This window comes from Camarhynchus parvulus, chromosome 15 (assembly GCF_901933205.1).
Source record: "Camarhynchus parvulus chromosome 15, STF_HiC, whole genome shotgun sequence".
Lineage (NCBI taxonomy): Eukaryota > Metazoa > Chordata > Aves > Passeriformes > Thraupidae > Camarhynchus > Camarhynchus parvulus.
In genome coordinates, this window is record NC_044585.1 from 7359421 (window position 1) to 7371821 (window position 12401).

The 12401-nt window shown below is 47.3% G+C and overlaps 1 protein-coding gene across 14 annotated transcripts in view; it reads right to left on the reverse strand.

The window, feature by feature from the left end:
• The window catches only part of FBRSL1 (fibrosin like 1), a 502181-nt gene that overhangs the window by 43525 nt on the left and 446255 nt on the right, over positions 1–12401 (reverse strand). For all 14 annotated transcript variants that reach the window (XM_030959009.1, XM_030958999.1, XM_030959008.1 and 11 more), the window contains one exon: positions 11835–11880. In XM_030959009.1, coding sequence (XP_030814869.1) covers positions 11835–11880 — 46 coding nt within the window. The remainder of the gene's footprint in view (positions 1–11834; positions 11881–12401) is intronic.

Here is a 12401-nt window from a genome sequence, read left to right on the forward strand (position 1 = left end):
GACGTGCCTCCCAGAGCCAGAGAAAACTTGGGAACACAACAGCTTTTGATTCCTCCTGCCCCACTGGGTACGTTAATTATTTAATAGTTGGCTTGTGAATTGGTGGTGGTGGTAGGAACGGGGGGGGAAGGGAAATCAGGCTTTTCCCTCTCCCGCCCCCAGTCCCCTCCTTGTGCTGGCAGAATTGTGCACACACACACACACACACACACACACACACACGTGTGTGAGAGGCTTTGGGCACGCCTAGCAGCCTCCTCTACACCCTGTCCTCCCTCCCCACCCACACAAGACCCTTCTTGTTGGCCTGTGACCACAGTGGCCATAGACAGCATGGGACAGCATCTGGATTGAATGATGCTCAGGGCAAAGAAAACCCATCTGCTCTCCCTTTGGAGGCAGATATTTTTCACTTATTATGCTTGGGGGAAGGGCACTCAGAAGTTTATATTGGATTTCGACAGAGCTGGAAACGGAGCTGCAAATCAAACAGAGATCAGCTTATGATTTGCAACCAGGGCTTTCTAGGTGTCTGAAGCAACACTTTGGAAGGAGCGTAGGGAAAAGGAGAATGTAACTACATCTCATTTGGATGGAGAGGACTCACAGATGTTAGGAATATTTTTGATCAACAGCTTTCCTGGCACCGATTGTGGTGGAATCCACAACCTTGACGGCTAGCTGAGTAAGAAAATGCTGGCAAGCTCCTGACTGCATGCAGGCAATTTGCAATGCTGCCAGTCAATATTTCAGTAAAAACAAAATTGCAGGGATCATATTAAAAGAGAAGAAAACAGAAAATAAAACAAAACAAAATCCAGCCTTTCCTTTTAAAAGAAAACTCTGACACAAACTGATGGGAAAGTCCCTTCCAAATCAAAATGCAGTCTTTGTTTGTTTAAAATTAACACGCTGTGATGGGAGCCCTGCCGTGAGCACGCAAAGACAAGTCTGCCAGCAGCAACAGAAGCACACACAGCAAGAAGTGGCTTTACACGGGGACACCTGGGTGGCATGTTTAGTACAGGCCTGCAGGAAATGATGCAGAAAGAGGTTTATAGTTGTGTCCATTTGGTGGAGGAAATGTATGCAGCAGGCAGGGGTCTGAGCCAAAAACCTAGACCCAGTTCCCTTCAATCTTTGGGAGGAGAGAATTGATGAGAGAAAAGGAGAGAGCTTCTCTGGCAGGGTTTTCAAGCTCTGGCTCTTCATGTAGCCATGCTGGCCTATTAGTGTGAAGCAGTGGTATTACTGTGAGAGACTGCAAGCAGTGTAGCCTGGGCAGCATCTCTCACTGGACCAGCCTGGAGATGACTGACATGGACTCTGGGGGCATCTGAACTCCTGGTACAGCTCACAGAGCCATCTGGAGAACCTTCAGAGGTCTCTGAATTACTCCCACCTGCGTGGCTGGCAAAAGGGTGCTCTGCTGCTCACAACCACCGAGTCAGGCCCTTTTGTGCCCTGGCCTCAGGACTAAGCTTGGCTGAGTGTGCTGCCAGTCAGGGGGGAGTCCCCAGATGTCTGCTGAAGGCAGCTTTACAGCACATACTGCTAGAATGACATAAAGAGCCCAGAGACTGGCCTGTAACACAAAAATATTTCAGGCCAAAAGGTACATTATGCTCAGAGAACATTTTTGTTGATACAATGAAAGGCATAAAATAATCTGCTCTACTTTGGTTACTAAATTGATCAGTACAGAATGCAATGAACATACTCTAGTTGTTGTTTGCATATTTCTAGCTCAGTTTCAAAGACTGGTTCAATAACAAAAATAATGACACGTTCATTATTGTATAAACAATCAACGCTCCCCCTGTAAATTTCTTTCTCCAGCCATTAAGCCTGTATTAAATCAGGTTGTCTCTGCAGAGCTTGCACTGTGAGCACCTCTCCTGTGCCCAGAGAAGGCCAGCCATGTATGAAAGCAAGTGGCTGGGGACAGGTCATCTGTTTGGAAGCCAAATCACATAATGCTGAGAAACATTAACATGCTAGCTGCTCCATCCAACAAGGCTGGCCCTTTTCTGCCACCCTGCCTTGCACAGAGCTTCCCAGGGAGCAGCTCTGGCTTTGCAAGCCAACACAGCTTGGGGTGGGTTTGCACACTCTGGTGTAAGCTTTGGGCATGCTGCCTGGTCCTGCACTTCCCAAGATGTCCCAAGGATGAGGACTCAGGGGACTGAAGGGACAAACTCATCTTCCACAGGTTTCACAGTATGGGACACTGAGCATTCAGGCAGATCTCTCCCAAAACTGGATCGTCAATAACTATGGAAATGCAGAACAAACCTAGCAGACACCAGCAGCAGATGCAGGTTCGTAGATGTCTGCTTATTACCAAGGCTCACTCCAGCTGAGACTTAAATAGGCTCCTTTATGCACAACGGGAGAGGGAGCGGAATTGAAGGAAACTGGCAATTACACAATTTTATTTCCCTGCTAGCCCGTTTGCTGTGCATCAGGTGGCTCCGCACTCACACACCAAAGGGGCTTGTGAGCACTAAGTGAAGCACAAAGCCAGCTTGATGCTCTGCTTTCACTGGGAGGAAGTTTCTGTGTGCTTTTCTGGATGTGGTGTGAAAGCACAGTGAACGCATTATTTTGCATTATTTTGAAAGCACCATGAGCGCCTGAGTCACAGGGACTTCCAGGCTTCACTGTGTCTCTTTCTGAGAAGGCTGCAACCTCTCTTGAACATGAGGGTGCTCAGAAAGAGATGCCAGGGTCTAAGTTTAACACCACACCAGGATTTATCTGTATAGATGCATCTGCAATCTTCTTCCATACTTTTTAATACAAACTTCCACTTTCTAAAATCTCCACCCTAACTCCAGTGGGGTTGACTGGCAAAGCACCTAACACAGTGCTTGATGATGTACTTGTGTGCAATCACACTCTTCCAGCTTTGCCATTCACCTTGCTGACATTTTTTAAGAATATATTTCCAACAGGGCAAAACGTTAATGTCCACTTCATTGGAGAGAGATCTGGAACTCTGACTATTCCCTTATGGATAAGCCTTTAAGAATTTATTAGTGATGAAACCAGTGTGTTTCTTCAGAAACTTAATAGGGTTCCATAAAATTACTTCAATAACTTTAAAAATTTAATGGTGAACAAGAACCTTTCCAAAGGCTTTTTGAACTGTCCGACAGAATCCCAGAGTGGGGATATAATTCTGCAATAAATTTTGCAGGATGGTTAAAAGATTTTAATTTCCTATTACCTCCTCCAAGTCTTTGCCATCCATTTAAAGCAACTACATGAACTAAAAGCACTGTAGTCACTTTTCTCTCCCAGCGATTTACAAGAAAATATTTACTGTTTGGGGAAAAAACCTAACAAACTAGAACAAGTATCCTTTTCAGAAACACAGACACGCAAACACAAGCACTCTGCCAAGTCCTGCTCCTATACACTGGTGTAAACCCAAATAAACACAGGGAAGTCAATGGAGTCAGTATGGCTTTACCTGGCTGAACCGAGGCCGGGAGCCGGGGCCGAGTGCCCGGAGCAGCAGAGATGGAAGGAAAGCCTCATGCTGTGAGTCCCCAGGCAGCTCAGCAGCAACATTAACAGGCTCCACGGGGAATGTGTTCAGCCCTTGTTAGCAGGAAGGATGGCCAGAGAGGCAGGGAGGTGAGGGAAGCAGCGAGCACGGTTATTAAAGAAGAGAACGGCAGGAACCCCATGTCTGAAAGCAAACCCTGAACCTGGCCTCCCTCCTCCCCTCCCACAGGACGGGAACAGAGAGCTCCATCACTCACAGCACTGATTTCAAATGAAGTTAATACAGAAAAATCAGGCCCAAAGCAGAAACAGCATTTACTGCTAGAGGCTGATCAGGACAGCAGGGTCCTGTCCCCAGCCCCAGCCCTGCCCCGGGAGAAAGGAAGGAAGGACTCAGCCTCCAGAGGGGCAGTGAGAGGAGCAGGAGAAGCAGGGACATGCTGACAGCATCCTCTGTTCCTCAGGTCTCTTGCTGGGACTTACAGACCTCACCAGCATTGCACACAAAAGAGTAGCCAGATCCATTTGCAATTAAACAGCATGGCCTGGTCTCATTGATCACTCCCATTGATTGCCCAGAAGGAAACACCAGCTGACCCAGGGTCAGATCCAGCTCCCCCCTCACCAGCACTGCCTTGTCAAATTCCTGGTGGAAGGCCAGGCTGCCCTGCTCTGTGCTGGTGACCTGCAGGGTGAGGGGCTGCTGTGTCTGCAGCAGTGCCCAGTGGGCTGTCACAGAGCCCACGGTACCCTGACCAACTGCTCCTCTAACACAGGACAGAGAGCTCCAAAGGGGCACCACAGAGCTGGGAAAACCAGCACAAGCCTGGGCTGAGCAGAGTCTCAGGCTGGGCAGCTGGAGAGAGCAAGGACTCGTCTGCAAGGAGCAAGGCTGATTTAAATCCTGGGATGTGCTCAGACCCACACCAGACACCTCCCCTCACCCTGCACTGCCCTGTGCAAGAGGGAATCAGGTTTATACCCAGCGTTTAATTTTCTCAGAAACGGAAGCTTTACAAAATCTTCCATGAATAAAACATGGCCTGCAGTGTTTTAAAAGCAGAATTGAGAAGACCCAATGGTTTTGTGGGGGTTGCAACTGCTGCTCTTAACATCACCCCCCTACAGCATCCTTCTGTGCTGAAATGCAACCAGGGACCACAGCTGCAGACAGCACTGGGACTTTACCCAATGGCTCTTGCTACTCGAGAAAAAAAGACAAACAAGCTACAAACAAGGAGTAAAAAGATGGTATCTTTCAAATGTCCTTTAAGAGCCTAGGCAATGTAAACTACTACAGGCACTTGGAAGGAATTTCTATCTTTTCCTTCTGATTTACAGTTTGATGGTCCTTTTATCTACTTTTACATGAACTGAGAAAAGCTAGAATGTGCCTACTCAATCAATATGAGCTTGTGCTGGCCTGTTCAGGATATATAATATTTTGCTTTTATGGTTTATTTTAAATAAAAAGTATAATTAAAGAAAATAAACCACCCACTTCATAACATTTATACAACGAAGACTCTATTTATTTTATTTACATTTTGGTGGGCAAGGCACAGCATGCTGTTAGCTTTCTGTGATACTTAACAAAGCCGCATTTGAAATTTAAAATCTTTAAGGAAATTAACAAATTCTGTGGAGGAAGGGCAGTTGAGCAAAGAGACTTCTTACATTACCCTAGATAATTGTGCATATATATGTTTCTGTGAGTCTCTCTCTACTCCAAAAACATATCCATGACTTGGAAGCTTTAAATCAAAAAGCAATTTCAGTCTGTAATTCTCAAATAAATAATTAAACACATTTTATCTCCTACAGTATTGCTTCTATTCATTCTAATCCCACTGACAGGAATGCAGCAACATACTCCACCACATCCTTGAAGTAAGAAAACAAAACACAAGATACCAACCAGAAGGCCTGGAAATGTTTATAATTCAACTTTTCAACTCTCCTGGCTGCAGCCTGGAGCTACAAAGAAAGCTCTGTGCAAGGGGAGAAGCCTGGAGATGGCTGTGCAAACCATATGGCCACGGGTGCAAGCAGACCCTGCTGGCCTGCACGGGGCAGCTCTCACTCTGGGAGGCACACAACACTCAGTTTGTGTCAAAGTTAATAAATTATCCACTTCTGCAGCCTGAGTTTTACCAAACTAACCGGACAGTGTGGTTACGGTGAGTGGTCTCTTGCTTGTCCATCATAATTTCACAGAGAGCTGCTGCAGATAGGGATGGCCATAGCCTGGACTAATAAATACACACAAAATAGCTAACAGGGGAGACACAGAGTGCATTCCCATTCCCAAAGAGAAGGCTGAGCTTTCCAGAGCCTAGCCTGCAAAATAGAAAACTACAATACTGAAAGACTGCATTTACTGCACTGTTTTCTGTGTTTAGTTTTGATTTGAAATATGGGTAACTGTCTGTGACTTGGGTGATTATCTTGGTTACCCATGCTTTTTGAAAAGCAAAGTCCTCCTTCTCAGACCACTGCATAATTATGTTTATACACATGCAAGCAAGCTAATTTGCTCATCCTGGTGGCAAAATTAGATGGAACTTCCCAAAAAAGAGGATGCTGGGATGGGCTCACACACTGGATTTATCATTAAACTCAGAGTATCCAGTATTGCCAACCCCAGAAGCATTTACAGAGCACAAACTATCTCTAAACAAGGTTGAAACCAAAGTATTTGGGCTTCTTTATGACTGTCTGCTGGCTCTGAAGCACAGAAGAATCGAAAATTTTAGGCTCTTCTCTGTAGTCAGGAAGACTGAAGTATTGCCTAAATAAAGAAATTAAATCTTAGATTTTGGTATAATCCTCTGAGGGCCTGGGTTTCATGAAAAAAAGTCTTGTAAGCTTGTGATAAAATCACCAGAGATGCAGCATGGGGAGCAGAGCAGCTGCAGAGCATCCTGAGCACTGTATAAATCATAGCAATATGGTTGTTATCTAAATAAATGCATTACTTATTTTATTTATTATTACAGATGCTGCTGTGGAAATTTTTGCATGCCTGTAATCATGGTGGACTCTTGTCCAAAGCTTCAGCTGTAAATTATCATCCCCCTCAAGCTCCCTGGCTGCACAGGTAATCAAGCACAAGATGGTGACCTCATCAAAATCTAACCAGAACATGGGGATAAAACGGAGATCAAGAGACAGGATGCAGCTCAGATCCCACGGTGGACCCCACACAAGAAAACTGGGAAAATTTATGACATCTCTCCTGACCTCCATTCACGTAAAACACAGCTGACTGCCTGGCCGGGTGCGCTGAGACTTGTTTGCTCTGTCTGTGCAGACCCTGCAGTGATGGAAAGCCCTCTCTCCTGGCACAGCAAGGCAAAGCCCTGAAGGAGAGGTGGGCTTGATTACAGGAGACGCTGTCCCAGCCCAGACAGGGAGGCTCTGACCCTGACAACTGGAGACAGAGCGCCGGGGGACAGGACCAAGGCATGCAGGCAAGCCCGGGAGACACTGAGCTCCTGGTTCCCCTGTCAGTGCTGAGCATCCTCTGAGCTGTGCTGCTGCAAACCTGTGCCAAGCACGCTATTCTGAGCCCAGCTGCATTCAGGTTGTTTTCTGCTTCACCAGGCACTCACAGGTTCCTCCTGGAGAGCTGACTCGCTGCTCTCCCATCCTGCTCCTGCCCCCCCTGCCCCTCCTTTCCCCTCTCACCCCATCTCACAGTAATAACCATCAGTTTTTAACAGCATGTCCTACACTGGAGGTTTTGTAGTTCCAGCTTTTAAAATGATTTAGTGTGACAGTTTAGTGCTGAATTAAAGAAAAAAAAAAAAAGAGTAAGAAAAAGGAAGAGAAGAAGCAGAGAGAAAAAGGAGAGACAGTCCCCTTAAGGCAACAACATTATGGAGCAGTGATCTCAGAGGAACAAGGGTTCTTCTCTGGTTCAGATGTGCTTGTCAGAGCTCAGTGTCGTCTCTGAACAAGAAATCTCTCTTGCTGGCCCAAGGCACAGTTTTGTGGTCAAGAGGACAGAAAATAAAGGGAGGGGACTTCAAAGAAGCATAAGCTGCATTAGCCCGCTGGGGCGGGTGGCTGCGGCACATCCCATGGCTGACAATTATGACCTGCATGCCGAGAAAGCTTGCCTCCCTCTTGTCAGAGGGATAAGACACAGGCTGTGAGCTTTAGAGCTTTGAGGATGTGTACAGTTCATGATGAAAGATAGCACTTCAAAGCCCTCTGCCTAGAAACCCAGGGAGAAGTAAGAGCGGAGGGTAAGCAATCTTTTTTCCTGGGGGGTGCATATGCGGGGGAAGGATAAGACTTACTTTCACTGTCATTTATTATTGCCATGAAAATGAAGCCTTGCACTGTTTATGGAATCTCTCATTAAAAGGATCTCTTGATAAATCGCTTGACAAACATTCATTAATTAAGTCTCTGAGCGCACTTGGCTGACAAGCATTAGTCTTCATTCTGCAGGAGGGGGAAATTGAGGCATGGAGCTCAGCGAGCCCCCAGCAGCCAGGGCAGGGCTGGGTCCCGGCCAGCCACTCTGTGCCACCAGACAGATGGATTACACTGCTCCCTCCGTGCCCAGCTTGATTTGGATCCAAAGATAGGAGCAACATACTGTTCTCAACAGACTTCAAAGCTCTTTTTCCCCTCACTGCTGCCCAGTGTCTCCTGGGGCTGCAGGGCAGACAGAGCTGTGCAGGTCTGGTTCCTCCACGGGCATCTCATGCCCCAGGGGCTCCTGGACACCTCTTTCATCTCACAGGCACCTCCCCACCCACAGCCTGCCTGGGGTTATGAATGGAGAAACCCTGGCTGCTGCCCAGGCTCCACTTTTCGATGGAAATTTTCCTCCCTGGAGCCTCTGACCTATCAAACCAAGCGAAAGAAACACCTCCTTTAAGACATCCATTTCACTCTCACTGCTGCAGTGGCCTTGGGTTCAAACACTGGGGACTCAGCAGGTCACCTGGGCTGCAGCTGCAAGGCTACTGTGGTACAAACCTCTCCTGCTTTCCGTGGCATACAGCAGCTCTGGAGCAAGGACTGCTGCAAGGAAACTCAGCTGCCTCCAGCCAGACCCACGAGGGAAGCCCACAGCTGGAGGGAGGCAGCAGTGAGGACCCAATGCTTAAGTCCAGCAAATACCAACTATCCTACCCCACACACTTCAAAATATGACCACAGCAGGCAGGAGGAGGTCCTTGCAGAGACTTGGGGTGACTGTCCCTCTCACCTCCCCAGCCCCACAACTCATCTGACCATCACCCCTCTGCCTCATGCTCCTACCTGGAGACAGAGGGACAGATTTGGCTTTTGCCTATGCTTCCCTTGCCTTTCCTGGTACTTGCCCTTCAGAAAAAGGAAGGGCTGGCTGGCAGATTCCTGTGAGAAAGGAGCTGCATGAGAGAGCAAACAGACCTTTATTATTTGTTTATTGATTTATTCTCCAGGAGGATGTAGCACCCGGCCCTTGGCAGCAAATGCCCTTGTAACTCTGTACTGCAGCGACAAGTCAGCCAAACAAACACTTTTCTGCCTCAGAAAACAAAGACTGTCAGCAGAGCAGATCAGGGCTCCTCTGCTCTTACTTTTAATTATTATTTCCTCACACAGAGGATTTAATCTCCTCTTCTGCTGGAAGCTCAAAGTACCCCATTCAGCCTATTTCACAGCTGTGACTACTGAGGTCACCCTGGGTCAGGACACCTCTCTCTGCAGCATAATAGTGCCTGCTCCCCAAAGTGGACATGCACGCCGTGCATCTGCTGCTGCAGATGAACTGGTGTCAGCAGGAGGAGCACGGCCACCACCGCGGCCCCACCGGGGAGGGGGCAAAGGCAAACGTTACCCAGAGAGCCCCAGACAAAGGACGTTGCTCCTCCGGCCCTTTGTGGAGCTCTCAAATGCGGTCAAAGGTTACATTTTACAGCTGTTCCAGCCTCAAATAAGCGTAACCCGCCTATCTTAATACTTAATTGCATCGCTAAGCTGCTGATAAACTAGGACGGTATAAAACAAACACACAGGGCCAAACACATCCCCAGGGAAAGTTTGTGGGAACAGAGGGACTTGCGCCAAACAATGGGCTGGGAACACGGGGAGTTGCACCACACAATGAATCCACTTTATGTGTTTCAGAAGCCTGGTTACCCTCAATAAAAGCTGCAGCATGGATGCTGCACGTTTGCTAGCTAATATCTCTCCAGAAAGGGCGCCAGTGTTTACAAAAGAAGGGCGCAGTGCAAACGCCCACGGGAGAGGACGAGCGCGTGCCGCACCATGCGTGTGCCCATCAGGAAACTGTGCTGAGCTAATCCCCTCCCCACAGAGCCACCAGGGCTCCAGCCCCGGAGAACATGGCCTTAAATCAACGCTCTTATCTCACAAAAGGAATTTAAGTGCAATGCTTTGAAAGTCACTTTCTCCCGGCCATATGGCATCCCCGAGCCTGGTCGTGTAGGAGCGGCGTTCATTTGCATGTGCAAGAGACAAATCTGGCTCTTGCATTGCGGGAGTGATAACAGGGCGAGGGGTAAAATTTAGCACTGTTTGGGTTTCTGCACAAAATCTTTGCTGAGGCGAATTTCTCTCACCTGTCAAGCCAAGTGCCAAATGCTGAGGTAGCCCCAGGAGAGCCTGCCCACGATGGCAGGCCATGCCATAAGCAAGGTACAGGGCCAGGGTAAAAGAGAAAACTGAGATAAAACCCATGATCTGAACCCAAAGCTGGCAATGTCTACACCCACATTAAAGCAAACAGGAACAGGCTGAAATTATAGGGATATAAACAGCACTGAACACAAACTTCAAGACAGCAAATTCACAGGCATTCGCACATTTAACTTCCTGATAGGGAGGTATTTTGAAAACTCATGTTGCTGAGCTGCTCCATGATATGAAGGGGTGGGGGATCTTGGGCTTCAGCACAAGGAGGAGCCAACAAAGCTGCTAACGCTTCAACATAAGCCTCTCCAGCAGATCTCTGTGCCAGGCATTATGCAGGATGGCAAGATTTTTGTTTTGCCGAGGCAGTGCCATATGGGCAATCTGGTTTGCCTTATCAGCAAGCCAAGTGAGAGAAGAGAAATGTTCTTCCCCACCATTTGTTTAAATTTCCCTCTTTCCCCCAGATAAAGCTGCATACTTTTGTAAAAATATCTACAAATGTAATAACATAATGGGCTTGTCATCGGTTTCCACATTTGGCATTGAAAATCTGCAAAGCTTGGAAAGAAAGAGAATTTCTAATAGTTACTGCTGCTGAAGAGCCCAGCTAAAAACTGGGCCTGGATCCAGGTGATGGAGCACACAACCACCAAAATGCCTTTCCAGGTCCAGCACCTACTCCTACACAACTGCAAATTGTTCCTTTCTTGGCCCCACTGAAATAATGTAAGAAGTTTATTTCATCACTTCTTGTTGATGGGCCTCATCTCCCCTCTTTGGGGTATTTGCATGCCCCTAACATCCACTACTGCTGTGAACTGATTTGATTTTGCAGCTCAATGCAGAGGATGCTGCAGACAGCCACAAGCCCTGGCAATTAATTTGGAGCCACACAAACCTCCTAGAATGGCAAAGTGGAACCATTCTCAGCACAACATTTTCCACTGTGTACCACAGTTTGCCTTCTCCAAGGCTGTTTCTTTGGCATTTCTGCCTGGTATCCATCTCAGTGAGATTATCCCTGGGAACACACAGAGCAGAGCAGTCTGGTTTTATGGCTGTGCTGAGCCCTTAGAGGAGGGCTGGGCATATTTAGAGATCTGTGGCTGCGCCCCCCAAGGGGCTGTGGAACGAGGCAGTCTCTTAGCAACACCCAGTGCCTCTCACAGGTGACTGTCATTAACAGCAGGAGCAGAGCTGAGCTGTGCTGAGCACCCTCCACCGTGTCCTGGAGAGCTGAGATGTGCAGGCACAAATACCCCATGGGCACTGCCAGGGGAGGGATGTGCAAGCCCTTGTCAGGATGACACAGACAGCACTGAAATACTGATTTGTTTAAAAGAAATGAGGATTTGATTGTATTAGAGGGAGAAGCACATCCCCTACAGTAAGGACTCCTTTGTCAGTAATCCCTCTCTCCAAGACACTTAATACAAATCTGACTGGAAGGGAAGGAGTCCCACCCCACACTGAGACAATGCAGCTCTAAATTTTAACTTAAATCATCCCAAGCCTGTAAAGCTGATCTTTATGACAATGTGTGTGGCCAAGCTACAGGCTCTGGCAAAACTGACGTCCTGCTATTCGCACGACACGGATTCACAACCCAAATCTCTCACTGTGAGATAAGGAAAGCATTTCTCCACACCACTTACCTTTATTTGCTGCAGGGGAGAACAGCTTCTCAGAGCCTACAGAAGCCTGAAAAAGGAAGAGAAAGAGAGGGTGAATAATCGTGAAGGAGAAATTGGGAAGGCTTGCTCACAAAAACACAGCTCATAAAACAAGTGGGTTATCTGGAGACCTGCAGTTGCGCATTGCACCTGGAGGGTGCAATGTTGTGCCATTAAAGAACGAGCATGCATCCTGAGGAGATGAAAGCCAAGCAAGAGGACTGTCCTGATCTCACCCAACTACATCCTCCTGTCTCGTTTGTTTAAGGCAGCCATGCAATGCACAGCTATTTTATCCATGATTCCTCGTATAAAAACAAAACCAGTGAAATTGCTATCAAGCTGAAGAAAAAAAGAAAAAAGAAACCAAAACACATTTCAAAGGCTCTCTCACTGAAAATAAGCTCAATTCTTGCTGAACATGCAAAATGTAATTTGTGTATTGGAAACACAAGTTGCAACTGAACACATCTGTATGAAGGAGGGTGTTGTTCAATATTATGCCAAATGATAGGTACATGCTGCTATGCACTTAGTTGAGTATGAAAT